The sequence below is a fragment of the Kogia breviceps genome, chromosome 2 (genome assembly GCF_026419965.1).
Source record: "Kogia breviceps isolate mKogBre1 chromosome 2, mKogBre1 haplotype 1, whole genome shotgun sequence".
In the NCBI taxonomy this organism is placed as follows: Eukaryota; Metazoa; Chordata; class Mammalia; order Artiodactyla; family Physeteridae; genus Kogia; species Kogia breviceps.
This window is the reverse complement of record NC_081311.1, coordinates 1,818,834-1,846,021: the sequence shown is the minus strand read 5'-3', so window position 1 is coordinate 1,846,021 and position 27,188 is coordinate 1,818,834. Positions and strand designations below refer to the sequence as shown.

At 55.5% G+C, this 27,188-nt stretch overlaps 1 protein-coding gene across 1 annotated transcript in view; it reads right to left on the bottom strand.

The window, feature by feature from the left end:
- The window catches only part of TCERG1L (transcription elongation regulator 1 like), a 184,305-nt gene that overhangs the window by 40,929 nt on the left and 116,188 nt on the right, over nt 1-27,188 (bottom strand). Inside the window, exons 5-7 of the mRNA XM_059052046.2 lie at nt 15,646-15,737; nt 11,684-11,772; nt 2,948-3,102 (exon numbers count right to left, since the gene is read on the bottom strand). Coding sequence (XP_058908029.1) covers nt 2,948-3,102; nt 11,684-11,772; nt 15,646-15,737 — 336 coding nt within the window. The remainder of the gene's footprint in view (nt 1-2,947; nt 3,103-11,683; nt 11,773-15,645; nt 15,738-27,188) is intronic.

Genomic DNA, 27,188 nt, shown 5'->3' with positions numbered 1-27,188 from the left:
TTCCGTTCTCCACCTTTTTAAGTGTAAAATGAGATTCAGGCCAGCAGAGTGAAGTGGAGCCATGATCTGTGACCCAGATAATCCAGGTCCTTGTTGCAGTTAGTTATACAAGGAGGCCACTGGACAAACATCCAAGCCAGTAGAAGCCGCAAGGTTACAAACCAATGGAAACGCTAAGGGGGACCTTGGCAGCTGGCTGGGCTTTTCCTGTCGCCCGTCAGGTAATTCCCCGTCTCTGCCTCTGCACCGTCACCAGGTCAGCCTTCCCAGGCTCTAACCACTTCCAGTTTGGTGCCGTGGGATTGGAATCGATTTTTGCTCAAATGAGCTCCTCGCGTTTCTAACGTGCCTGTTACTCTCTTAACGCTGTCTTTCCACGTACAGTCCTCACAGGCCTCGAAAGGGCACACGACTCAGTGGGGGACTCTGCAGACCCCTCTCTGCTCTCAGCAGCCCCGACTCGACTTGGTCCAGAGGAGAGAAACAGGCCAACAACTGTACACTGACTGCTAATGAGTGCCTTCCTCTCTCGTTCCTTCCAGGCTTTGGGGAGGAAAAAAGAAACAGCACCCAATTATCTCCAAGGATGACAGCTGAAGAAAGGAGCAAGGAATCTGCCTGCATTGTTTGCGTCTCTACCAAGAAAATAAACATCACGGCTCTGACCAACTGCACCCCACTGTCCTTGAGGTTTGTGGGTCTCAGGACACCCCCTCCCAGGGTGTGCTGTTCTCTCTTGCCCCGGAGTGAGGGCCTTGGGAGATGGGTGTCTGTGAGGGGGTTTTGGTTCAAGCCCCCGTTCAGCATATGCAAAGCGTCCCTTTTAAAAAGGGACGCCACTTAATCAAAGGAGGAAACAGAATCACAAACCCAATTCTTACTGTCCCTGAGCACAGCTCAGTGTTACAGACTCAGCTGGACGTGCACCTAGAACGTTCCTTTTTCTCCACGTCAGTTGAGCTGAGCTGACTCTTGGCAGCGGTGGGGTGGCTGGTACAGGGGTGTACTCGGTATCTTAAGTGGGGGGACTATGAACCGTGTCAGTGTCTCCATCCTAGCAAAGTGCTACCAGCTTTGCAAGAGCAAATCTCTCCCATGCCTCTTAGCACTGATAAAAATGTTAAAACTTTTGTGATACCTTTTCCTAAACTTCCATTCAAACACCTCCGGCTCTGACTAAAACTGGGGGCTGGTCTCTGTCATCTGTGTTAGCCCCACCTGAGGCAGAATCAAAAATATCACTGCAAACCCAATAAAACACCCACAAAAATAAAACAAACACTTCTTCAAGGGGTCAAGATGCTATTTCCTGGCCTTTCAGCCAAGCTCTGCCGGAGAACCGCTGATCTCAAGTTTCCCCAGGGAAGCCAGTGCTATTTCAACCCATGTGCTCACAGGGAGTGGGCGTTTCCCAACACAGCAGCTCATTAAAAATGTATGAGATCTAATCGGAAAGGATCCTTTCTGAAAATGTTAAGTGCTCTCCTCTGACTCTTGGGGAAATGAGATTTGCTGGGGCCTCATCGGGAACAGTTACCGCTCTGGAAGCAGCCGATTCCTCTACAGCTGAGAAGAATCTTTCTCCTCTCCACATGCACTTCCGTTGAAATCAAGCATCCCTTCAAACAAAGAACGGATGGATTTCATACAAAGCTCTGAAGTGGGTGTGTGAGGAGGAAGGGTTATGTGCTCCCATTCGTGACACATGATCTCAAGGGGCGTTCCTATGACATTTGGAACAAAAATTAAATGCTGGAGAAAAAAAAAAAAAGTTATTAGCACATCAAAATGACCACCATGGATGAGCTTGAAAGGTGAGACTTTTCTGCATTTTCTAAAATGTTTAACCAGTACACACTAATTTGATAGTAGAAAACAGATTTTAAAAGCAAAAAACAAAAACAAAAGTTAAATGCAGGCTAATGTCTGTGCTGGAAAGGAAGTTTTGAGTGGCTGACAGATGAGAGGGTTTCCCCAGGTTAGTAACTTTATGTGAAAAGAAAGTCATTAGAGAAATGCAAATCAAAACTACAATGAGGTATCACCTCGAACCCCGTTAGAACGGGCATCATCAGAAAATCTACAAACAATAAATGCTGGAGAGGGTGTGGAGAAAGGGGAACCCTCTTGCACTGCTGGTGGGAATGTAAATGGATGCAGCCACTATGGAGAACAGTATGGAGGTTCCTTAAAAAACTAAAAATAGAACTACCGTACGACCCAGCAATCCCACTACTGGGCATATACCCTGAGCAAACCATAATTCAAAAAGAGTCATGTACCACAATGTTCACTGCAGCTCTATTTACGATAGCCAGGACGTGGAAGCAACCTAAGCGTCCATCGACAGATGAATGGATAAAGAAGATGTGGCACATATACACAATGGAATATTACTCAGCCATAAAAAGGAACGAAACTGAGTTATTTGTAATGAGGTGGATGGACCTAGAGACTGTCATACAGAGTGAAGTAAGTCAGAAAGAGAAAAACAAATATTGTATATTAATGCATTTATGTGGAATCTAGAAAAATGGTACAGATGAACCACTTTGCAAGGCAGAAATAGAGACAGAGATGTAGAGAACAAATGTATGGACGCCAAGGGGGGAAAGTGGGGGGGGGGATGAACTGGGAGATTGGGATTGACATGTATACACTGACATGTATAAAATAGATAACTAATAAGAACCTGCTGTATAGAAAATAAATAAATTAAATTAAATTTTTTAAAAAAGAAAGCCAGAGCCGCCCCCTTGGAAGGATCAGTGTTTCTGCAGAAAGCACCATAAAAACGTAATGACTAAATTCTGAAACAGGGAACACGATTCCTTCAAAATCAGTTGCCAACGTAACCAGGAAAATCGTGCTTTCCTTTCATGCTCATCGGGAATGTACAGTTTAGACTCTTATAAAACTGGGTTCACAGGGCCCGTCTCTTAGTTACTTGTTGCCGCCTCCAGCTTGCGCTTGTGGGGAGGGTCTTCGATGATCCTGTTGAGGTCCCCGCGGTTTCTCAAGTCCATCGGCTTCTCCCAGACGGACAGCTGCATCGTCGGGTTGAAGAAGAAAACCCGGTCATCGCCCGTCCAGACCACACACCTGTGTGAATCGAGAAACTCCTCTTAGTTTCCCTCAAGGACCCTCGGCGTGGGCCCTAACTCAAAAAGCCCTTCAGGGCTGAAATCCACCCATTTGCAAAGCTTATTTATGCCAAGTATGAATGATAGAAGCAATGTCTGGCTTTTAGGGTGATTTACAGATATTTCTCATATGTTTTCTCATTTGATTCACAGGCAGACATTGTCCTCACCTTCGTTTTACCGGTAAGGACACCAAAGTTCAGAGAAGTGAGCGGATTAACCGGACCCCAGGAGGTCTGAGCTCTTCCTGTAGGCCAGCTCTCTCCTTTTAGCGGAATTCCCGCTCTGGCCCTGGATCCGGGGACCGAGTAACATGGGGCGTGGTGCCCGGTAAACCTCCCCGACTGGGTGCTGCCCGTGCGGCAGGGTTCACAGGCCCTGGAGGCCCACACAGGTGGGCAGCTCACCCCCCTCCAGCAGAGAGCCAGCAAATGGGCTGCTTGAATTAGCAGCCGCAGCCTCAGCTCAGTCCTGGTTTATTTTTAGAAGAGCAAGGAATTAAGCTTCGCGTTTTCACATGTAGGATTCTAAAATCTCCGAAAAGGAATAATATGTAATTTTAAGACCTCTTAACTGTGAAAGGTTATCAGAGAGGAGAAAAAGATTACAAAGGAAAAAGAGTGAAGAAAAACAAAAGAAAGGAAAAGCTTCCTTCCTAAGGAATATGTCTGTAACGTGGGAATGCACACAGAAATTCAGATTTGGCCTCAGTGTATCCCAACAAACAAGGCCAGTTAAGGCCACCAGACTGGCCTCTGGCTGTGTCCTGTGACCAGTCTTGTGATGGTGCAGAGAAATGAGCTCTGTACCCGTTTCTGGTCTGGGCCTTCCAGAAGATTCCTCCTGGGCAAGGCCTCTCCCCTTCCTGGACCTCAGCTTCCCCCAGTGACCTCTGAGGGCCCTGAAAGCTCGAGGACTCTCCTCGGGCTCCTCAGAAGCCGCGGGAATGGGCAGGACAAGTCCACGTGACCTGAAACCCTCTGATCTTTGATTTCTCTCTAGGGGGAGACCGATCAGGGACACTTCTGGGCAGTGCCAGGGCTCCCGGCAACCGGCTCCGGCCTTACCAGACAGACACACGTGGGTGTCTGCCCTCTCTCTGGATCTGAGCCAGCACAAGCCACTCTGCTTCCCAAAGAGAAGATCACTTCCACCCTTGAATCTCCATACTCAGCCCAGCCGGCCGCTTCCCATAGGCCGGACAGAGGGTTCAGGGGCTGAGCCTCATGTACGGAAACTCTGTACAGACCGGGTCCCTTCCTAGAAATGACCTTGAGATGGTCTGTCTGATTTACTACCCGGCCAGGCCAGGTTCATGGGAGTGGTGGACCGAACAATGGCCCCAAAGAGGTCCACATCGGACTCCCTAGAACCTCTGAATGTTACCGTACATGGCAAAAGAGACCTCACGGATGTGACTAAGTTAGTATCTTGAGATGGGGAGAGTAGCCTGGACTCTCCAGGTGGGTTCAGTGTCATCACAGGGTCCTCATAAGAGAAAGGGCGGGGGGTCCGAGTCAGAGAAGGTGTGAGGACAGAAGCAGAAGACAGACAGACAGACGGGCAGACACACTCACACGTCTGGGGTGGGGGGAGAGACACAGGAAGATGCTCCACTGCTGGCCTTGAAGTCAGAGGAAGGGGCTAGAATGCCGATGCTCCTAGAAGCTGGGAGGCTTGGAACAGATCCTTTGCCTGGAGCTTCCAGAAGGAACCAGCCCTGCCCACACCCGGATTCAGCTCCGTGGGGTCCGTGTCGGATTCTGAGTTCCAGAGCAATGAGACGACAGATCCGTGGAGATGAAACCTCTGAGTCTGCGGTAGACTACCCAGCGTGCCTCACCTTTGGCCCCTCTCCGTCCCGGGTGCCAGCACCCGGGCCCGCATCCCTCCAGCAGTGACCCAGAGCCCAGCACTGAGCCCACAGCATTGGCCCCCGCTGGCCTGGTCAGCCAGGTGGAAGGCCACCACCCGCCTCTTCGGCGGGTGCACCTCCAGCTCTAGACCTGCCCTTGACCTTCAGGTGATCTTGAGAGCCACCCTCACCCTCTGTGCCCTGCGTTCCACCATCTGCACAGGCGGGGCTTCGCATGGAGATTTGTGTCGTTCCGACGTGCTCACCGCCGTGGGAAAATTCAGGCAGGACACGAGGTCCCGCCTTTATTAGACGCTGGGCAGCTCATGGGCCCACACGGGCTGGAAGCCGAGGGGCAACGCGGGCAAACTGGACAAGGTCCCTGCCTGTGGACTGGATCCCCCCCAGCCCCAGTGAGCCCAGGCAGGGGACAGGTAACCTCTCGGGGCCTGGAGGAAGTTGCGTGCCTTTCGGTGCAGAGCTCAGCTGGCATAAGACGTGTTTATCGAGTATAAAGCCGCAGGTAATTATGCCTCGCTGTAGGTTGTGTACAATTCCGCCAGCGAGTGAGCTCTCAAACAAGATTCAGGGCTAGCAGGGGCCATAAACCCTGCCGGAGCCTGTGGCCCCTTCCCTCTCGGACACGACTCCAGTGGGTGATGGAGAGCTTCCGGGTGGGTCTGGGAGCCGCGCTCTTTGCAACACTGAGCACGGCAGATGCTGACAGATGTCACCTCCACCTGAGGCTGGGCTGAGGGCAGACGGCTCCGCTGGGCAGGTGTCCTTCCCCGAAGGATCGGATACACTCAGACACAGGGGAACATGGGCTTCCAAACGTCCCCCTGACGCGAGGCCCCGGATGCTCTTTATCAGGTGGACACGGTTCAGTATCTCAGCTTCCTGGGTACCTGCCCCTCTGGCTCCACGCCTGGCTATTAAGAAAGAAGCTTCCCGTTGGGGGACTGACTTGGGCCAATTCTCTCCCGATGCTGGATGGGTCTGTGTGGTACCTTTGCTGCCTCGGGGATGCACTGACTCTGTAAGCGCCCGGGGCTGCGTCCGCGGATGCCCACACCACACCTTCATCGGGGGGAAGAGCCAGTGCCCAGGACCGCAGTGTAGGAAGCACTCAACCTCCTACTTTCACCACCCACTGAGCCTCTCCAGCGCGGGAAGAGTGGAGCTAATTAGGGGCTGAATAGGGGATTATTACCTGGGAGATAGAGCAGTGGCAACGGGTAGCACGGCACATGTTCATATCGAGGCTACAAAAAACCCAGTTCCTGTGCCATAGGGACACGTGTGGGACTGAAGCAAAGAGCTGTTGGCCAGGTAAATAAACATGATTCCCCAAGAGAAATCTGCTTATGCACTTGTTACGGATGGTCTCAACTAGACCAAGCCAGCTGTGACATGCAAAATTAATTTTATGTATCGTTTTATGCACATTTTAAGTAATATGTACACGTTCCTCTGCTATAATCACGCTGTATAATTTCTGGATGGTTGCCATCTTCCTTCTTCTCTTTATCTGTCCGCAGATCCCAAGGGACGTAATTAGTGCGCCAGAGTTAGTTAGGTCCGGTACAAAGCATCCGTACTTAGCAGCCCGAGTATATGAAGATCTGGAGTTTAGCAAATGGAAACGGGGACTGCTGGTTTGTCGTAGAAAAGGACCCCTGCGGTCACCTTCACGTTGCAAATCCAGATGTTTACGGGTTCTGCAAGAGATGGAAGTCACCTCTGCTTCTCTCTCCAAGCGTCCATCTCAGCCCAGTGGGGAGGGGGGGACGTGCCTTCACCCCCGACAAAGACACACCTAATAGGTCCGTCTCTCCACCTGTTGCTTTTGCCCCCAGGCGCCCTGTCCCAGGAGGAGTGTCCCATCGACAGGACACTCACTGGGTCACACCCCCAGGGCTGGGGTCTCTGAACTGAAAAGGCAGCACCTCTGCCCGCCTCTGTCCCTGGGAAAGGGCTGACCTCGGAGGACTGAGCAGCGCCGGCCTCAAGGGGCGGGTTGCGTAAGGCGCACGGGGGCCGCAGACGCGAAGATTCGAGGAAGAGAGAGTGGAAACCTCGCTCCTACTTTCCCTCCTGGGATATACCGTGATTTATGCTCAGACGTGTACATTTGTCCCCGTCCCCATTTCTGCATAGAGGAGCTCCTAACCGCTTCCCAAGCGAGGAGGGGTCGAGGTGCAAGGAGCCTCTTCTCACTCACATCCCAGGCTTCTTCCTCCGTGGCCGAGTTTATGTCAGTGAGGGACTCTGGGAAGGTCCCTAAGGAAGGGGGCTGGGGACCAGGGGACCAAGCCTGTGACTAGAAGGTGGGACATTTCTGTCCCCTCCTCAACCTCTGGGGAGGGGAGAGGGGCTGGAGGCTGAGTCAGTCACCACTGACCAATGATTTAATCAATCATGCCTATGGAGTGAAGCCCCCATATAACCCCGCGGGGACTGGAGAGCTTCCAGGTTGAGGAACATGTGAGATCTGGGGAGTGTGACGCCTGGAGGCGCCGTGGAAGCTCCGAGCCCCCGTTCCGCACGCCTCCCCCCGTGCGGTCCACCTGGCTGTTCCCCAGATGTTCCTTTTATAACACCCGGTGACCTAGTAAGTAGACGGTCGTCCTGAGCTCCGTGAGTCGCTCTAGCAGATGAACTGAACACAGAAGCAGGTGCTTCGAACCTTGATTTAGAGCCGGTCGGTCAGAAGCACAGGTGACAGCCTGGACTCTCAGCCGGCATCTGAAGAGGGGGTACAGTCCTGGGGGTCTGAGCCCTGAACGTGGGGTCTGACGGTGTCAGATGGGTTGACCTGTGTGACACCCAGCTGATGCTGCAGAACCACTCCCTGCGGGCGGACCACACGACCCGTGTCAGAAGTGAGGGCAAGGCTTAGGGGGGTCTTGAGAGCCGAGGACACACCGGCGTGTCTTTGTTCACCCTCTGAGCCTGGGCTCCAGCTCGGGCACCTCCGGCTGCCGCGCCCACCGACACCAACGTGCGTTTAGTGACCCGATAACCTGCCGGCTGGAGATGAGGGTGTGACCGGCCACAGGAACGCCTCGCGTGTGCAGGGGAGGCACCCGCGGGTCCTCAGCTCCCAGCTTGGCACACAGGCATCTGGAAGCGCCCCAAGACCCTGGCGGCGTGGGAGCTGCCCGGAGAAGGGGCTCCACCGGTGGCCCTGAAGACCCCACTTGCTTTAACTTCTTTGCGTAGCTCCTGAAAGACGCTGCCTGGCAGCCCTCAGTCACTGACCACGCACTTATGGTCCCATTTTCAAGTGGTGGAGACGGGACAGCACAGAAGCGTCAGGCAGCCCTGCGGAGAGAGTGACCCCTGCTGGAGGCTTGTCCTCACATCAGAACGTCTTCCAGGACCCCAGGCCATCTTCACGGAACAAACGCCTTCCGGGCAGCTCCACCTCGACCAAGGCCCAGGGCGTCCAGGAGAATCCGCCGTCAGGGACAGTCACAGTGTCACAGTGTCTCCTCCTCCGCTGTTACACCAATCCAGCCGTTGCCCTCGACCGGGCAGAGGATGTGCCGGGGACCCGCTGCAGAGTCCAGCTTCCTCAGCCCGGGCGTCTCTCGCTGCAGGAAGTTGGAGCGCTGGCTTCCCTGCCAGCCTAAGAGGGCACGATGGGGGTCGGCTCGGCGGGAGCGTGCCCGGAGTCTGACCGGCTGGGGCCCTCCACGGAGAGGACGCACCGTCAAGGGAGGAACGCAGTGACTTCGGACACAGAGAGGCGCTCCGCGCGCTCGGCCGTGAGAAGTGGAGACGCACCCGGTGGAGAGAGCCGAGCCCCCCCGCGGCCCTGCCCACTCCTCTGGTCACCGCAGCCTCTGGCAGCGCCTGGGGACCCGCCGGCATCCCTGGACTCACGTCTTACAGACCCAGTCTCCCCAGCGCACTGTGGTGTGGGCGCCCCACTGTGAATCCCTGCTTACCAGAGCGTTAAGGGCAGCGGGTCCCTGGCACGGTGTCGGTCTGGGTGAGGGCTTCCTTGTGCACACGGGCGAGCTCACGCTTCCTGGCCTGCGATGGCCGGCGGGGTCGGCAGGTGGAGGAGCCAGCGTCTCGGCCTCCCGCACCTCCAGGGGGTCCCTCTGTCCTTCGTCTCCCGAGGACCTGTTGACCCCAGGCACAGGCTGACGACCAGCCCGCTCCCTGGACGGGGTCGTGGTGGCTGAGCCGAGCTCACTGGGTGCAACAGGTGCAGCCCCCAGGGCGGAAGAGCTCTTCCCAGAGGCAGATTGCGGTCACACAGGCTGTGTCCTCACCAAGGCTCCCGTGGGTGCAACGCCAAGGCGAAGGACGCGTCCGAGCACGCCGCACACGGCCTCCCCCAGTCGCGAGGGAGGGCGGCTGCGGTAGAAGCCGGGCTGGTGCTGCCCCCAAGCCCCCTGCTCCCTGCGAGGCCCAGGTCCCTCTTCCCATGCCCTTCTCAGGGGATGCACAGACCCAGCCTCCCAGGTGTGGGTTTTTTTTTCCCTGCCTTCCTGACTCAGTCCCTCCCGAGCGAGGCGGCCGGGCCTCACCGAGCAGCCCGGGGTAAAGGCAGGGAAATAGGGGAGCAGAGGCGGGAAAGATGCCCAGGTCCAGCCGGCGGAATTCCCACTCAGAGAGCGCACCGCGGCCTCGCCTGCAGGTCGGGACCGCGGCCCGGACGCGCCTGCCCTGTGGCACGACTTCGTCGTGTGGCGTGACAGCCTGAGCCGCCAGCCTCCCGGTCCTGCGAGTCAGGAGAGGAGGGCTCCCTCCGTGGCTGCCACCTGGGCTGGAAGCCTGATTAACAATCCAAGGCAAAGGACCCACACGGAGGGGGACTGGCGGCCGAGGGCGGTGTGACCTCAGGGTCCCGGGAAGCACTGTTGCCGTAACACGGTATTACTGAGGAACTGAAACCAGCTTCCACAGTTAGAAGCTTCTAGGGCCCAAGGTCAGGGCTTCGCCCTGGTTATCCCCAAGGGCAGCATCGTGTACACAGTAACAGGGCCACGCACCCGCGCTGAATTCATCCTCACCCCCCGTACGATCGGTGGCAAAGTGCGCTTTTGCCTTAGAAACACACGTGAGGAGTCTGGTCACAGAAGGTCCCAAACAGCATTCGTGGCGTCCTCAAAAATAGTTTAATGTTGTTTTGTCCCCCACCCGGTTCCTGGCACCAAGCTCCTAAAGCCCTTGGAATTAGCTAAGCGACTGAGCGTCTTTTTCACTCCTAAGGAGCCCCTCTGAGCACCTCGAGTCTGCGCCCGTGTCCCAGGCGGTGACTCTCGGAGGACTTGCTCTGTGATGAAAGGGTTGGTTTGTGGCCTCACCTCACGCCCTCCAGGAGGGGAGAGGGTGTGCCTAGTAATGAGTCGTCCATAAAACCTCCTTCGGGTCAGAGAGGCGGAACGTAGTGACCGCACTGGCGTCCCTGGAGGGTGAGCCCCCAAGAGGGAAGGGGGGCCCCGAGACCCCTCCCACACCTTGCCCTGGGCCTCTCTTCCACCTGGCTCGCCCTCCCTGCATTGCGTCCTTATAATAAAACCGCTATCCTGCGTAAATCACTCTTCTAAGTCCCGTGAGTCGTTCTAGCAAATTCTCAAACCGAGGGGAGGTCGTGGGAAGCCCTGAGTTCGCAACCAGCTGGGCAGAGATGCCGGCAGCCGGCTGGGTCTGCAGGAGGGGAAGAGGGCAGGGACTGAGCCCTCAGCCTGTGGGGTTTTGGCTAACCCAGGAGTTGGTGTCAGAAGCCAACTGAATTGCAGGACACTCTGTAGGCGCCGGAGACACTGTGCCACTAAGTGTTATAGCACGGGGAGTGCGGACCTGTGAGGCGTCCCCGGGGCGCCCAGCATTTCAGCTGAAGACAGGGCGGGAGGCCCCCGGGTGCCGGCGACACCGACCACCGACCGGCCAGAGGAGCGGGTGCCCCGCCTGTCCAGTTAAGAGCACAGGTTCTCACAGTGAGCAGGTGACCAGGGCAGGGCTGCAGGGCAGGACAGATGCCAGAAGTCAGGACACCACGCAGGGCGATGCCACAGCTGGGGGCCACGGCCGGCCGCTGCCCCCGCCCTGATGATTCGCGCAACGATGCCAACGGTTCTGTTCCTGTTCGCTAAATTAGCCGTTCCTCCCAACTGGATCCTGCAATCTAATCTCCAGGTTTTAAATTTAAGTTTACTATAATAACCTTTCTTTCTGCTTCCAAATTACTCCATTATAAAAGGACATTTTAAAAAACCAAAGTCAGTGGCTCCCTCGTGGAGGGCGCTTGGAGTGTGGTGTACTCAAAGATCAGGAATCCTCACAGGGCAGCTGCAGAGCCAGACGCATCTTCAATGAACATCTATTCAGTTATGCTTTTCTTGGAGTAGCGGGAAAGGCCTTTGAAGCGCAAGGCGTGCTGCCGTTTCTTCAGACGCTGCCTTTCACTGATACGCATGCAACAACATTACTATTTTAATACATATTTGCAAATATATTCGAGCAGGGTAACTTATCACTTAAATGCTTTTTTTCGGCAGCAGGGGACCACAGTGTGGAACGCTACCTGCCAGGAGTTGCAAATGCATTTTTTAAAAAACGGCATTGCCGATGGAGTCTGCATTTCTCTTTGGGGACACAACAAGCAAATGCTGGGGCAGACACAGGGCTCCTTCCCACCGCTCCCAGCCTCTGGGCATCTTACCAGGGGGATCCGGGCACCGGGGTGGAGGCCACGGGTCTTGCGCCTTTGGCCGCACTGTCTTCGCCTGTCACTAGGATGGATGGAGCCTCCTTTCAGTAGAGAGAGAAGGAGAGCACTTTAACAAAAAACTTTAAACAGTCCTCTTCCATTACAGGCAACCGGGTAAAGAATAACAGGTCTCCTGCAGACAGACCTGCCCACACTAGCTATTAGATAATGACCTGCTCAGTAGAGCCAGCTAATGGGACCCGGCAGCCACATGAGAATTTAGAATTAATGGCACCACTGACCGTGTTGAGTGACTCGGGCTAAGGCTTCCCTCTAATTATCCCAAATTGGCTCAGCTGCCTGCTTTTGTAGAAACAGACACAGGTGGTGGTGGCTGAGAGTTTGCTTCCGGATGCCTTAGTGTCTTGGGGCAGAAGTGCCCCCTGGACTCGTCTCTGGAGATGGGCTGCCCCAGGGGCTGCAGTGACTCTACCGCCAAACACTGCCTTTGGTGGCAGGGAACCCTGGAGCGGCGAGGGTCCCAGGTGCGGCTGGGCTGGCCCGTCCCGTCCCTTGAAGGCAGGGGAAGTGACAAGCCTGTGTCCTTGCAGTGTTCCGTTGCTCCAGTGACTCCCCCCACCCCACCTTCTAGAGCATCCATGTGAGGGCAGAGTTCAGGGTGTGTTCTACACTGTGCAGGTGACTGTGGTACACAGGTGGGTTTGAAAATCACTCTGTCTCGGTCTTCATGTAGAAAATAAAGAATGTTTGAATATGACATCACCCAGAAGAAAATGAAGATTATTCTCTAAAGGTAAAAGAAAAACAAAAAACCTATGGCTGGGACACTTGACCATTGTTCATTATGGACAGAATCTGGAGAGAAACAAAAGTTGTTTGAGGTTGGAAAACATGGGCAATTATGACGCCAACATGAACATGGATCCAAGATTCAGATGAACTTATTTAGCTGCACTGATGTACGTACGACACGTATCAGATTTTCTTCAACAAAGGGAAAGAGAACCGAACTCCTACAGGTGGAACTGAAAAATCACCATGAGGAATTTTTTTTTTTTTTTTTTTTGCGGTACGCGGGCCTCTCACTGTCGTGGCCTCTCCCGTTGCGGAGCACAGGCTCCGGACGCGCAGGCTCAGCGGCCACGGCTCACGGGCTTAGTTGCTCCGCGGCATGTGGGATCTTCCCGGACCGGGGCACGAACCCGTGTCTCCTGCATCGGCAGGCGGATTCTCAACCACTGCGCCACCAGGGAAGCCCAGGAATTTTTTTTTTTAAGTCAGTGCCAGCTCAATTTTGGAACAGCTATAAGAAAGAAATGAAACCATCGTGAGCACAATAAATTCTAGTGGTGAGGAAACACTTTTTTTTCCTTCTACCAGCTGTTTCCATGGTTTTAATCTCAAATTTAGAATAGTATAATAAGGACTGTGTTCTCTTTCACAAAATCAGGTGAGCTTAAAAGATACTAGTGCATTATTCAAAGCAGCCACAGGTTCTGAGTTGAGAATGTCACGAGCAATTAAAGCTCTAGATTCGTTTTTAAAAATATTAAATGTCATCCTAAAATTTGAGGATCTGTTTCTACCATCATCGGTGTCAGTGCTTTGTGAGGTAGTGCGGGGGAGGAGACGCTTAGCCATTTGTGGGAATGATTCAAAGTCAAGGACGCCGATGCTGCCACGCCCCATGTGGGCACCGCTGCCAGGCCGGCTGCACGAGGACAGGGCAGTTGCAGCAAAAGCCCACAGGCTTGTTCCAGGGGCCCCGAGGGCCCTACTGGGTCCAGTACTCCTTCCCACCATCCCCACCTCCTTTGAAACAGAATCGTTAGCAAGGAAAGTGCTACATTATGAGAGCACTGAAACATAAAATACTAATATAAAGTTAAAAGATCACCAAGGGTTTGGAAGGGTAGGAAAACCCCTCAAACAAGGCACGTGAACTCCGGCAAAACCACAGGCAACGGAGTGAACCTGCCTCCTGCTCACTCGGGAGTAGAGCCCACGACATCGGGAGAGAATGGCCAGTGCCAGCAGAGCCAGGCAGAGGAAGGACGGGAAGGGCCAGGATGCAAAGGTCATCCGGACCAGGTCCAGTGCGGCCCCTGGGCAAGGACCATGGCGAACCGCATCAATTAAAGGTTAGGGGCTTCCCTGGTGGCGCAGTGGTTGAGAGTCCGCCTGCCGATGTAGGGGACATGGGTTCGTGCCCCGGTCCGGGAAGATCCCACGTGCCGCGGAGCGGCTGGGCCCGTGAGCCGCGGCCGCTGAGCCTGCGCGTCCGGAGCCTGTGCTCCGCAACGGGAGAGGCCACAGCGGTGAGAGGCCCACGTACCGCAAGAAAAAAAAAGGTTAGACAGGTAAGATCCATGACATGAGGGGTGATCTCTTTCACGCCTGTCCATCCTGGTCTCTTACTGGGGTCTTCCTGGGGCCCTTCATTCATTGTGACGTATAATTACATTGACTAAATGATTTGTAATTTACGTAATTATCCCTAAGTTCACAAGTTGAAGGACAATCTTCTTGTAGAATTTTGGGGTGGTAGAAAATGTCTTTGTTTCCTATGAGAAAATAACATAACTGGGAGTATTCAGAAACAGTTGTGTTAGAAATATATGTGTATATCAAGACCAGAGTTTACGTTACTAATCCAATTAGAAAAACGAGGAGAGGTTTTCATTATGAAGCTAACTGAAGAATGAAACCTAATGAGGGGCCTCTGAGTAGTAGACTTCCCCCACTAAGTATTCAAGTAAATACGGTGGGACATGATTTCTGATGGGGATTATCACTTAAATTTGGCAAAGCTGGGGTTCTCTTGGTAGTTCTCCCTAATTACCAAGGTCCTCTTCTTGAGATGCACGCTGGTTATGATTTCCTGTTGGTGATAAAAATGGCTAATCATGGCATAAAACTCCCCTTCCACACTGAGGTAATAAAAGTGAATTAGAGGCACAGAGCCCAGAGATAAAGAGAGTAGTTCAAACAGAAGGAAGACGATCTGTTTGATAAATATGAAATTCTGACACGGATGTGAATCTCTTATAGAGAAATCCTACATCAGGGAGCAACAGCTCAATCTGCACTAACGTCCGTGGTCCATTTATCCCATATTTAGCATCGGCACTGACGATGGCGAGGAAGGCGTGGACCACGGGTGAGTGTGCCCAGGGATGTCACTAACGGGGAACGGGGACGTAACAGGCTGAGGCAGAGACACACCTGGTAACAGCAAAGGAAGAGACATGTTCACACCACACTGGGGCAGACCAGAGGCCAGCAGTGTATCTGACAGATCAGACCAGAGGCCAGCAGTGTATCTGACAGATCAGACCAGAGGCCAGCAGTGTATCTGACAGATCAGACCAGAGGCCAGCAGTGTATCTGACAGATCAGAGCAAGTTAAGTGCCACGTGTGACTTTCAAAAGCAGCAATAAAAGCTGATTTCTTGGGCTAGTCGTGGGAAGAGAAGTGCACCCAACACACTCACAGTCTATAAAATGCCATTTGGTAAACGAGCAAAGGGAAGGACCTGAGATTCTAATGTGTTCACAAAACACAAACATGCGCTGGTTTTCCTATAACAGTGAAACCAAACGCAGACCGCAGCCTCGCCCGAGGGGCGTCCAACTGCGTGGCCCGGCTGCCCGCGCGCCCGTGCCCGCTGAGACGCGAGGGCGGCGGCGCCAGGAAGCCAGGGTCACTACTCCTCTGAGCAGTGCCGGCCGGCGAGCTCTGGTCCCAGACCAGCAAGGGGAGGCCGGGCTGCTTCCGCCCGGCTCCCGGATGCCCCTTCCCTTCCTCGGAGCTCTCCTGCTGGACCCGGCCGTGTTCCACACAGGGGACCACAAAGCACCACTGCCGAGAGCCAGGTGGGAAAACAAGGGCGAAGGCCGGGCGGGCCCCGCAGCCCCCAGCCCGGGGTTTCACATCTTCACAGCCCACTGACCTTGGCTGGTCTGTCTCCCGCCGGGCTCTTCGTCTCCCCGTGCAGCATCAGGGCCGGCGGGCAGGGCGCCCGGCTGTGATCTCTGCTTTTATCTGCGGGGCCAAAACAACCATCATTAGCATCCGTTTGTCCCGTCAGTTTGTAAAACTGAACAAGGACAGACAGTGGCGTGGAGAAGTCGGAGCGGCGGTGCCCACGGTGCACCCCGCGGGAAGCTGTGCCGACCATGTGGCGCCGACCAGGCCTCCAGCGACTCCGCTGTGAGGTCCCGGCAACCCCATCTGAGCCCGCGCAGCACTGTTCCCGGAGCACTTGGCCACGCACGCGTCCTGGACCGGGCCAAGTGGGTCACGATGGACGGGACTCAGGTCTCCCTGGTAAGGGGGCCAAGGTGGGCCGCACAGCCAGGCTTCCGTAGAGGCTTCAGCAGCTGGTGGCCGTGATGGGTCACCCTGAGCCCTGTCCCAGCAGGGGCTGGGGGTCCACGCTGGCCAGACTCCCTATTACCGTTGTTTGCCCGTCACTAACGTGGACTCGGCCCCCACGGGTGGCCTGCACGGTGCTTTGACTGTGCAGACACAGTGACTGTCTGGGAGGGGGGAGGGGAAGCGGCAACAACCTCACTCCAGGTACGAAAGCGGACTCAGGCTCCATCTTTATTCAAAGACGTCGCGCGGCCTCCGACGTCTGCGGGCAGTGACGGACGGCGAGATTAACCGCGGCGCTAGGACCAAGGATTCGTAGAAACACCAAGCCACCCAAACACACCAGCCTCACAAATGGCTAAATTCACCGAGGAGACCCTGGAAGGGTCTGGAAGGGACTGCTTGACCTGGAGCGCCTGTCTGTGCAACACAGTTGAGCAGGTCCCAGGGTCTCTCCTTCCCAGTGGAAGGGAGGAAAGAAGGACGATGGACATGGCTCTGTGTGTGCGTGTCTGCATGTTCTCGTGAATGTACACGTGTGCACGTGTGCGTGTGCACGCTTGGGCTCGGCTCCCCCCTGGGGCCCGGCCACGGGGCCACAGTGGCATTGGTACCTGGCACCCTAGTGGCTGCAGAGCCAGGTCCAGGCTGCAGGGCAGCCGCCCCAGAGCCTGGGTGAGGAGGCAGGCACCCACTAACAAGTGTACCTCGGAGATGCAGCAGCGCCCCGGGGCCAGCTCTGGGCTTGGACCAGAAGTCCAGTCCCCGCAGAGGTGCTGCGTCTGGACGAGGCAGAGGCACGTGGGAGCCACAGCCCCGAGGCCCCGCCTCCACCGGTCACGGACATGGATGGACGGACAGAGGTTGCTATGACCACAGCCAGGCTTGCTGTCGCTCCGAAGAGTGGCCTGGACTGCAGGCTCTCCCCAGGGGCCAGTGGGCTGGTCCTGGCTCTTAAAGGGACCTTGGCTCAGGCTGGCGGCAAAGAGACCAAGCGTGGACCCCAGACCTCGCGGCTCCCGGCTGCCCTCACATCTCCCAACCGCGTGCGTCTGGAGCCTGGATCGCACATCCCCTTCACACGGGGGCGGTCAGCGCCGACCACTGGGCTCCCGGGCGGCCGTGACCACCACCCAGAGGCTCGCCTCGGGCCTGGCAACACCACTTACAGGGCCATTTCACCATGGGCCTTGGGGAAGGGGCTGTGAAGCAGACCTCAGTCAACAAACCACGCCCCGGCCTCGAGGGCAGTGGAGCTACTTTATCGTCCCTCAGGGTGACACGCGGAGCCCCTGGGCCACGTTAGTGTTTCCAGAACCTGTAAGAATGAGCCCCCAGGGCCCGCTTCTTGTCAAGGTGCAGACCGGCTGTGCGGGGCCAGGACGGCTCCACACTGGGCACTCCTGTCCCCGCCCCCTCCCTGTGTGCGCAAAACAGGCCAGCGCGTCACGCCGTCTACAAGAGACGGAGGAGCCGACAGACGGGGAGGATGTAGGGAAACGGTCATTTGCTCGGTGGCACCGCAGCTCTGCTTGAAAAAACAGAGGCAGAGACAAGTGTGGCCCAGAGAACAGACATCCCAGGAGAGGGGGCTTCGTCACGAGGTCACGCGACTGCATCCCTCATGTCTCACGCTGCGTGTGGGACAGCACGTCCCCAAGTCAACTACGCGGGCCTCAGCGACATCCATGTCAGACCACCCTGCCCAAGCTTCCTCCCGTGGCGGCCCGCTCCTCTCCTTTACTCGGAGACGCTCCGTGAGGTGGAGACGCAACGCTCTAAGCCCCCGGCAGCCCCCGGCGACAAGATTTTCCTCGTCTGGTAGAAAGAGCCATAAAGCAAATGCGGGCGGTTCCGCCGAGTCAACAGTAGATTCTCTGACACCTCGTCCCCACTCGTCCTGCAGAGCCCGGCGTGTCACGAGGTCCAGAGCCGGGGACCCCCGTCTGGGCTTCAGCTCGGGCCCTGATCCCACCAGCCACCGACTCCGTGCCAGACGGGAACGGGGTTTGCCAGGGGGCGTCCGTGGGGCAGTCCTGGAACCCAGTCCTTCCCGCCGCTGCAGCTGAGGAACAGGATGGGATGGGAGGCTGGTGCCCAACGTGGGCAGAGGGGGTTTGCAAGGATGCCTGGGTGTGGGCAGCCTTAGCAAGAGGCCTACATCGGCCAGTAAAGCACAGGGGCCTGGGCCGGGGTCGGGGGCACCGAGGAGAGAGCCACGGAGGGTGGTGTCTGAAGAGGCCACCAGAGCAGCTCTTGTGCGAAAGAGAGGCCAGGGACACGGGGACACTGCCTTGTCCAGGAGACCGAGGCTGCAGAACCTCCCCAGAGCCACCCGCAGGACCTGGGACCCTCGACCCCTGCTCTGTGAGGGAGGCCGGAGAACAAAAAGGAAGCTGAACTGCCCCCACTCCCACCTTGCCTCCCGGCCAGGCCCGAGGAAGGGGGAGAAAAGCTTGACCTTGCGACGAAGTGCAAGGGTCTGGGTTATGACCCTGGGCTCTACTTTCTAATTGCTGGACCGAGACCTGAGCTGTGAGTAGAAATGAGCAGCTTTCCACCACCTGTGCACACGGTCCGGGCTCCTTTCCAGTCCGCACGGGCCGTGCCCGGAGGGAGGGGCCGCGCGCCAGTGCGGGGGCTCCGCACAGAAAACAAAGCAATCGGGCGTCACTGGAAACGTGAGGATCTTCTCACCTCACGCAAATACTACACGTTGTCAAAGAAAAAGCGTGAGGAAACTGACCGCAAGGCCCTGTGCTCATCATAACGCAATTCTCAGTGAGAGTGGAGTCCTGCTTACGTGTTATTCCCTCGTTATTCTGAGAAAGTATATTAAATTTTTTCCCTTTATTGAAAACACTTGATCTCTGTAAAAATCAGCTCTTCAAATCTGGCACGTGGGCTCCGTGCACGGCGCTGCTCGCTGTGACGGCTTCTTCGCCAAGATGGTCCCAATCATCACGCTAAGGGCCCTCACGGCACACGCGTCCCCCGCGCCTGTGACCGATGCTGAGCCTCGCCCTGCACGGCTTCCCTAAGAGCCGGCCCCCTCTCGCAGCCGTGGCTCGCGCAGCCTTGCTGCTTGGCTGAGCTGGGGCACCCAGACCCCTCTCGTAACAGCCTGGGTCTCCACGTCCGTCCCGGAAGAGCCGATGCTACGTCTCCCCGAGGGCCAGTCCGGGGCCCACTCTGACCTGCTTCACCGCCCTGTGCGCTGGGCCTCTCCACAAACCCCGATGATGTTGCCATCAGATGCTCCCTTGGGCGTCAAAGAGAACTAGTTTGTGGAGGAGGATCGACAGGTCTGAAGACGCGGTGCTGCAGTGCTTAGGGGCGTGCACCGTGAGGGAGGCAGGAAGGTCAGATCTTCGGGGGCCGTCGGTCCGTTGATCAAGCCCAGCCCTGGCCGGGGAAGCGCTCTCAGATAGTTTGCTTTTCCTCCCGGCAGGGCTGAGTGACAAGCAGGCCCAGAAAGGTCGCGTGGAAGCCGCGAAGAAGAAAGGGGGCCTGTGTGAAAACTGCCACACAATCCACTGAAAGCACGCATTTGCTGCTTGTACACAAGCCAGCACAACCCTGGCTGTTTGTGGGGAGAAGTGGGGGCAAGTGGAGTGAGCGGTTAGACAGCACCTTCCCTCAAAATGCTGCAGGAGTCGGCAGGGGCGACGGGAGGGGACACACAACAGCCCTCGGAAGGTGAACGTCGGCATAACTTGTCCCCTGGAACAAAGGGGACAGAAGAGCCATGCTGCTTCTCACAGGCAAGGCTCAGCAACCGATCAACGTCGTTTCCCTAAAAGGGGAGCGAGGAGGGCTTGCTGTGTCCTAATCTGAGGTCAGGGGTCCATGGCAGCTTCCCAGCATGTCACCTCTTGGTCATTAGTCCCCATCTGAGCCACCTGTTCCCTTAGAGTCCCGGGGACGTGAAGACTCAACGTTATCTGGTATCAGGCCTCAGACCAAAGATGGCTCATATACAATGGTAATGGGGCAATAACTATACACCCAGAACTATGTTGAATAAAGCACTAGGATTGTTTTAAACGTTTAAAAATTGCTTTCTTGGGCTTCCCTGGCGGCGCAGAGGTTGAGAGTCCACCTGCCGATGCGGGGGACGCGGGTTCGTGCCCCGGTCCGGGAAGATCCCACGTGCCGCGGAGCGGCTGGGCCCGTGAGCCGTGGCCGCTGAGCCTGCGCGTCCGGAGCCTGTGCTCCGCAACGGGAGAGGCCACAACAGTGAGAGGCCCGCGTATCGCAAAAAAAAAAAAAATTGCTTTCTTAATTATTAACATAAAGAACCACTGCAGATGACTCAAAATTGTCTAACTTGTCAAAAAGATATGAAAACATGTCCGCATCTTTTAATTCAAAAGGTGACTCTGAAATTCAACCTCATTTTAATCCAATACATCTTGCCCTCCCTTGGTCTCAGTTTCCTCATCTACAAAATGGACCAATCTCCTAAGTTTCTTCCAATTCTGGGATTCTGACAGTCAACAGGACATCTGGAACTGTTTGGGGTATATTCCCCCAAAACAGAAGATATAAGCAGTGAACCTGGAGGGCCAGAATCACCTTCTGGTTTCCTGCTGGGGAAGAAGGAAATGGATTAACCCCAAGGAAGAGGGCAGAAGAGACAGTTAACCTTTTCCATCCTGAAAACCAACAGTGGCTTCTGACGAATTTGGAATCAGTGGGGAATCTCCTCTTAGACCAAGGGGACCCCTGATCCACAGATGGTCTGCACCACACGACCCCGACTGTGACCTCCTGGGGGAGCCCGTGAGGCTGGGGGGACAGCAGGATGACTTGAGTTCCCTGGTCACTGCAGACCACTGGCCGCGATGGGAAGGTTGACACAGCCAGTCCGCGCCACTGAACCCCACGTGCGCACAGGCCTCCGCCTGCGGAGACTGGAAGTGAGCAGACGGGTCCCTGCTGGGGACTGTGCTCAGAAACAGTTACTCTCCAGTGGCCCCCCCAGTCCCGGAGAAGCCTGTGTAGGACGTGGGGTGCTAGGGGCAATCCTGGAGGGCTGGGGTCCCGTTTTCTGTGTTTGCCATGATCTAGTGACCCCACTTCCAAATACGAATGTTCTCACCTCCAAGGACCTATAATAGCGTATCGCCCACTTAAAGAAATGTCTTAAGGAGAATCACGAATGGTATTTTAATCTTGAATACTGCCTCCTGTAAGCGCTGCCTTAAAATAATTTCTGCGATGCTTAAGCCAAGTAGAAGCAATCGCCTCATTTTACACCTAAGAAAACTAGACAAGGCCTTCTAGCCTCCACTGTAACCGAAGATCATTTTCAGGCAAATGGCAAATCGTTTGTGAGCCCTCCTACGTTTTTCATAGGCAGTGATTTCCCAGAGTTGACAAGCTGCAGAGAGAATTCATTTTCTCCCGGTTTGTAACACCCTGCGCTTCCCTTTGCAAGAACAAAGGGTTTTATTTAAAACACTCACATTAGAGGCCTTGAACTTGGCCTCCTCCACAAGAAAGGACCACAGCACTGCCAAGTGGCTCCACCCTTGTAACACGGCTCCACCCCTTAACCTGACTGTTTCCCACTCCTGCAAAGCGACCACAGCACACGTAGCTCGTCTCCATCTCCTCGGGCCCAGCCAGGATCTCAGGCCAGGGCTCCCGGATCCTGCTGCTGCGGCCTGATGACTTAACAAGGGTCTGATGTCACCCTTGCACAGAAGGGCGGCGGAGATGACGGGCCATCCTCACCAGGTTGTCCTAGAGCCTGAGGCACCCCGGTCCCCTCGTGAAGGCAGAGGCCACATTAGATGACAGGGAGCCACCGCATTAGAACGGAGATGCAGGGAACCCGCCCGCAGCACGGCGAGCTGTTGAGCACTGACGGTCAGAGCACTCCTGCCCTGTTTTCCTCAGGAGACACGGAGAAGGGTGCAGTGACTGCCTAACCTGGACGTGGGTCTCCCGGAGCAGAGGAGTGTCAGGGTCTGGGAGGGAAACTGGCTCCAGTGCCGTGCCAGCCCAGAGAGCTACTCCCAAGGCACCGGGCACCGCAGCCCCCCAGGCGCAGGCCCAGAGGAAGCTGGCACCCAGGGACAGTGTGTACCCAGGGGACGCTCAGGAGGGCTGGCTGCCTAGTCCACACCCCTGACCCCCGTAACCATGTGCTCAGTGGATGAACGGATGAGTGGATGCATAAGGTGCGTGTGAGTCCCATGCAATTTCAAACACATGTTCAAAGTTCTAATCATCAGCCCCAAATAGGGGTATCAGAGGCAAAAGAGACGCGTTAAATGAGACAATTTCTCTAAGAAGAGAAATTTAGAATATTCTGGGCACTTCGTCAGATGTATGGTGAGCCAACTGGGACCAGGGAAAGAGGAGAGGCTGGCTGGAGAGATGGAGGTGGAGACTGGAGGGGCAGCAAGAGGGAGAGGGAGATTCCTGTAGAGCCTGCAAACCATCATTTAAAATACTTCTCTCTGGTTCAGGTAGAGCGCGTGTTGCAAAAGTGCAGCGTATTTGACCTTTTCCAAAGAGCATGAGTCCATCTCACAGTCCCAGGCTGAGTTACGTCAGCAACGCCCACCTTTCAAGGCAGCACAGGAATCACAGCTGCTGAAAGAGGGAAGGCACCCGCCCTTCACTCCACCTTGCCCTGGGGACGCCAGAGAGCACACGCCTGGCAGTGCTCGTTCCACCAAAGTGGGTGTCCCAAGAGTCACCGCTGGGCTTGGCCACGGCGGTTACCCTGAGGACGTGAGCTGGCACCGGGGGCTCAGGCGCCCATCCCCCTGAGAGGCGAGGGTGCGCCCCCAACACACACAGGCCCACGCTTACACGCAGGCAGACAGACAGACATACACGCACACACGTACCCCCCCCCCCACACAGAAAAGACTACTATTCTGATGATTTTTTCAGCCATCACAGAAGTTAAATGCATTATACAGAAATCCACTGCTTAGTTAGGTTCCTCTCCAGTCCACCCGGGTCAGAAAAGGATGGCAAAAAGGCTGACATACGTGTGCAGAAAGCGTGATGACTTTTTCTACAGCCGACATCAAAAATAAGTTGACTCTGTTATAAGAACTATATACACCATGCATTGCTTTCAAAACACGGACGGCGTCTTTGAAAATTGTCCTACGGTCTATCGCTCCCCCTCTTCCGACTCCGAGGGCACACTCTGTCACGGCCTCTTGCTCGGGCGCTCACACCTGCAGGCACGCGGCGGGCGGAGCGCGTGCTGCGCCCCCGCCTCCAGCAGGCCTCCCGCAGCTGCAGCTAAGAGCCACCTCCGGGGCTGGCAGCAGGCCTGGGACAGACGTCAGCTGGAGGGCGGTTTCCCCGGACAGGGCTCCCCCCGATGCCCCCTGTGCGCTCCCCCCGCGTCTCCCGTCTCCACCGCCGTCTGACCGTTTTAGATCCAGACTCCAGTTTCCTCTCGTCGTGAAGGACACTCGCACTCCCAGACCGTAGCCGTCCGGCCCCCAGGCCCCTCTGCTGTAGTCCCCTTCCCTCTAGTAACAGGGCCTGCGTGTTGCCCTTTTTACCTAAGCGGCCTCTACCTTCCTGGACACCTATTAAGTCTCTTCCTTCTCTTCGTCCTGAGGCTTTTTCAAGCTCCCTCACGTCCCTCTCGGAGCTTTAACAAACTGCGGCTTCCACGGGGGACTGAAGTCACGGGGGAGGGAGGTTCTGACCCAGTGTGGTCAAAATGGCAAAGCCAGACGCCTCGCCGCCAGGCAGCTGCAGACCTCGGCCCATCCCTGGGCCCCTGCGAACTCTGCCTCGTAGCTGAAGTCTCCTCGGGAGGGCCGCCTGAGGAAGCTCCGTCCAGCCTCTGCGCCCCGAGGTTACCTGTTCTGATAGGATAATGAATTTAAAAGAAGACATTGGCCAGAGGGATGCTCCGAGGAGCTTAGCAGTGATTCTCGTGGGCTGGTGCAAGAAACGAGAAAGCCCACTGGCTGAGGTCCTCGCAGTCGTTTTGGACAAGGATGACATGGTTTGGAGTTTGAATGTCTCTCGTTCCATCAGCTGAGCTTCGACAAATGTAACGATGAGCATCTCACGACTCCTGAGAGCTCCTCAAAAGGCCTGAAGGAAGCCCCTCGGGGTTGAGCATGATTCCAGGGTCTCACTCGACAGGCGGGGCTCCTCCACCCTCAGGGACAGGACCCCCAGCTCGTGCGGGCACTGGCCTCAATGGAGAACCTGGTCGTGGAGACTCTCCCCCATCCCCCAGACGTGAGGAAGCACACGACACGGGGCGGCCTCCCCCGGCCCCACCTCCCAGGTGTCTCCAGATCCCTCAGGACCCAGCATCCGCCTCAGTGTAAATGCTGCCAGGTTGACTGGCCAGTTTCCACACCTGCTGGCTCTCTCTTTCATCAAGTTAAAGAACAGAATCAAGACACAGGACTCTACTGTGCCCTCCAAAGAGCCCCGGATTAATCGTTCAATGAGAAAACACGGCAACTCCAAGTTAACTCCTTCATTGGACTCAAGCATTTAATAACTCGACATGATCCTTGACGCTGGTTTTGGTCCCTTGGGGACACACTCCTGTATGGTCCCCACCGAGGGGGGCCTATGAGTCTCTCTCCTGGGGACACCAGGCCAACATCCCTCCCTGGGGGACCTGTGTGGGCACGTGTCAACCCCCCCCCCCGCCCTCCCTGCGGTGGGAAGGGTGAGCGGGGCACCGTCCCAGAGTGGACGCGTGGGGTCCCCAGGCCACCTGGGTGGGGTGCTCACGGGTGGGAGCTGCACCCGTGAGCAGCCCCAGGGGAGAACCTCTCTGTTTCCTTTCCTGGGTCATGGCGACAGCCCAAGCTGTGCTTCAGGGCAGGACTGGCTCCAGTTAAAAATACAGAAACCTCAAATTGGTATCGTTTAAGTTGATTTTTAAACTTTCTTCTCTATTCGAGAATGCAATAAGCAGAGGTGTCAAGACTCCTCTGTTTAAGGTGCTGGGATGTGACGAGCTCAGCCTGTCCTGCCCCACAGGCCACTGGGTCCCCCGGGTTCCCCTGGGTGTCAACCTTACAGCGGCCAGGAGGCCGAGCCAGCCTAGCCCCAGGAACCTGGGAAGTTCGGGCACAGCCCAACCACCAGTAAGACCACCATGGAGGGCTGGGAGACGGGGGCTTCCAGCAGTTTCTTCAAACCCGGGGTCATTACAGCAAGGATCACAGATTTTTATCTGATTGGGGTTTAGAGGTTAATGGGAAGGTTACTAATTTCTGATCTACGGCAGACGAACAGAACCTGCAGTGGCACGTCACAGTGATGGAAACAGTGCCCACGACGCAGCGATGGTTTTGTCGCGCCGCTGCTCAGGGCGGGTCCTGCCGCGAGAGGGGGCCCACGCGCCCTGATTCCCCAGAAGCCACTTCTGATCTGACCGCAGAGGGGTGACTGCCAGTAGGTTCAGTAGTCACCACACCCTCGTCTCTGCACCTGGTGACAGCGGCGCTCCAAAGGGCTCACGACAGTTTCTTCATTTTTTGGTCAAAACATGTGGCGGGTGTGGCCCTGCCCTAACGTGGCATGAGGTACGACGTGGGTATAGAGGGAAAAGAAAGGCTCGTGAGCACGTGAGGACACGGGGAGGGGGAGGGGGAAGCTGGGAGGAAGTGAGAGAGTGGCGTGGACATATACACGCTACCAAATGTAGAACAGAGAGCTAGTGGGAAGCAGCCGCGTAGCACAGGGAGATCAGCTCGGTGCTCTGTGACCACCTAGAGGGGTGGGATAGGGAGGGCGGGAGGGAGACACAAGAGGGAGGGGATATGGGGATATATGTACACGTATAGCTGCTTCACTCTGTTATACAGCAGAAACTAACACACCATTGTAAAGCAACTCTACTCCAATAAAGATGTTTTAAAAAAAAAAAAAAAAAAGAAAGGCACACGAAGCCAGGTGAGCTGCAGGCCTCAGGACCAACCAACCCTGCAGCCAGGGGCACCTGGGAGAGGACAGGACAGGTCCCTCTGGAGCTGGCAGGTGAATCTACAGGTGGAACGAGGGTCCAAAGATGGATAGGGGTTGGGACAAGGGGGCAGGAACAACTTATGGAGACAAGGAATAGCAAGTCCCAGAGCTGAGACCCACATCCAGGATAGGACTCGGACCACAGGTGCCAGGGCAGGTGACAGAAGGCAGGGCCCAGTGGGGAGATAACGCCACTCAGGCCAGCGAAAGAGCAGCCACCCCCCTTCCCCCTGCACCATGATAGGACAAGGAGCAGTGAAAGCTAAAAATACGAGGACAATGGCATATGAAATTGTCAATATAAATAATGTTATACATGCTACATTATACATAGCACATTATAGAGTGCTTTATACATGCAACAAAATAATTAAATTTTATTTTCACACTGAAGATTTTTTCAAGGCTACTAGCTACTGTTACTATTATTTCATAGAAAAGGAATCTCATGAGAGGCCTGTAGCAGTCTTGGGAGCCTTTTGACAATGTTAGAGTCTTAGAGTTCAGATATCGTATTTAACACATTAGTTATCTTGGCATAAGTATTCATGGCCTCAGATTTTAAAACATCCTCAAAGTACATTTTTTTTTTTTTTTTTTTTTTTTTGCGGGCCTCTCACTGTTGTGGCCCCTCCCATTGCGGAGCACAGGCTCCGGACGCCCAGGCTCAACGGCCATGGCTCACGGGCCCAGCCGCTCAGCGGCACGTGGGATCCTCCCGGACCGGGGCACGAACCCGTGTCCCCTGCATCGGCAGGCGGACTCTCAACCACTGCGCCACCAGGGAAGCCCCTCAAAGTACATTTTTATATAACCTTTAGTTATATATGGAAGAGAAGCGCATGTTTAAATATATTCATATTCTAAATTACATCATTAAATTTTATCGAATAGGAACATTTATGTAAAAACAAAAAGAAATTCAATATTAAAGCAATTGTAATATAAAAGGGAGATTTGTGAAACCCGATCACCGAGCGTGTTCTATTATTAGCAACGTCCAGGCCCATGAAGAGGAGGTGTGTGGCTGGGCCCTTGGGTTTGATGTGGCTGTTGGAGGGGATTCTCATCTTGGGGAACTTTAGGGCTCAGGACAGGGGGGCACAGCCTCCCCTCAACACA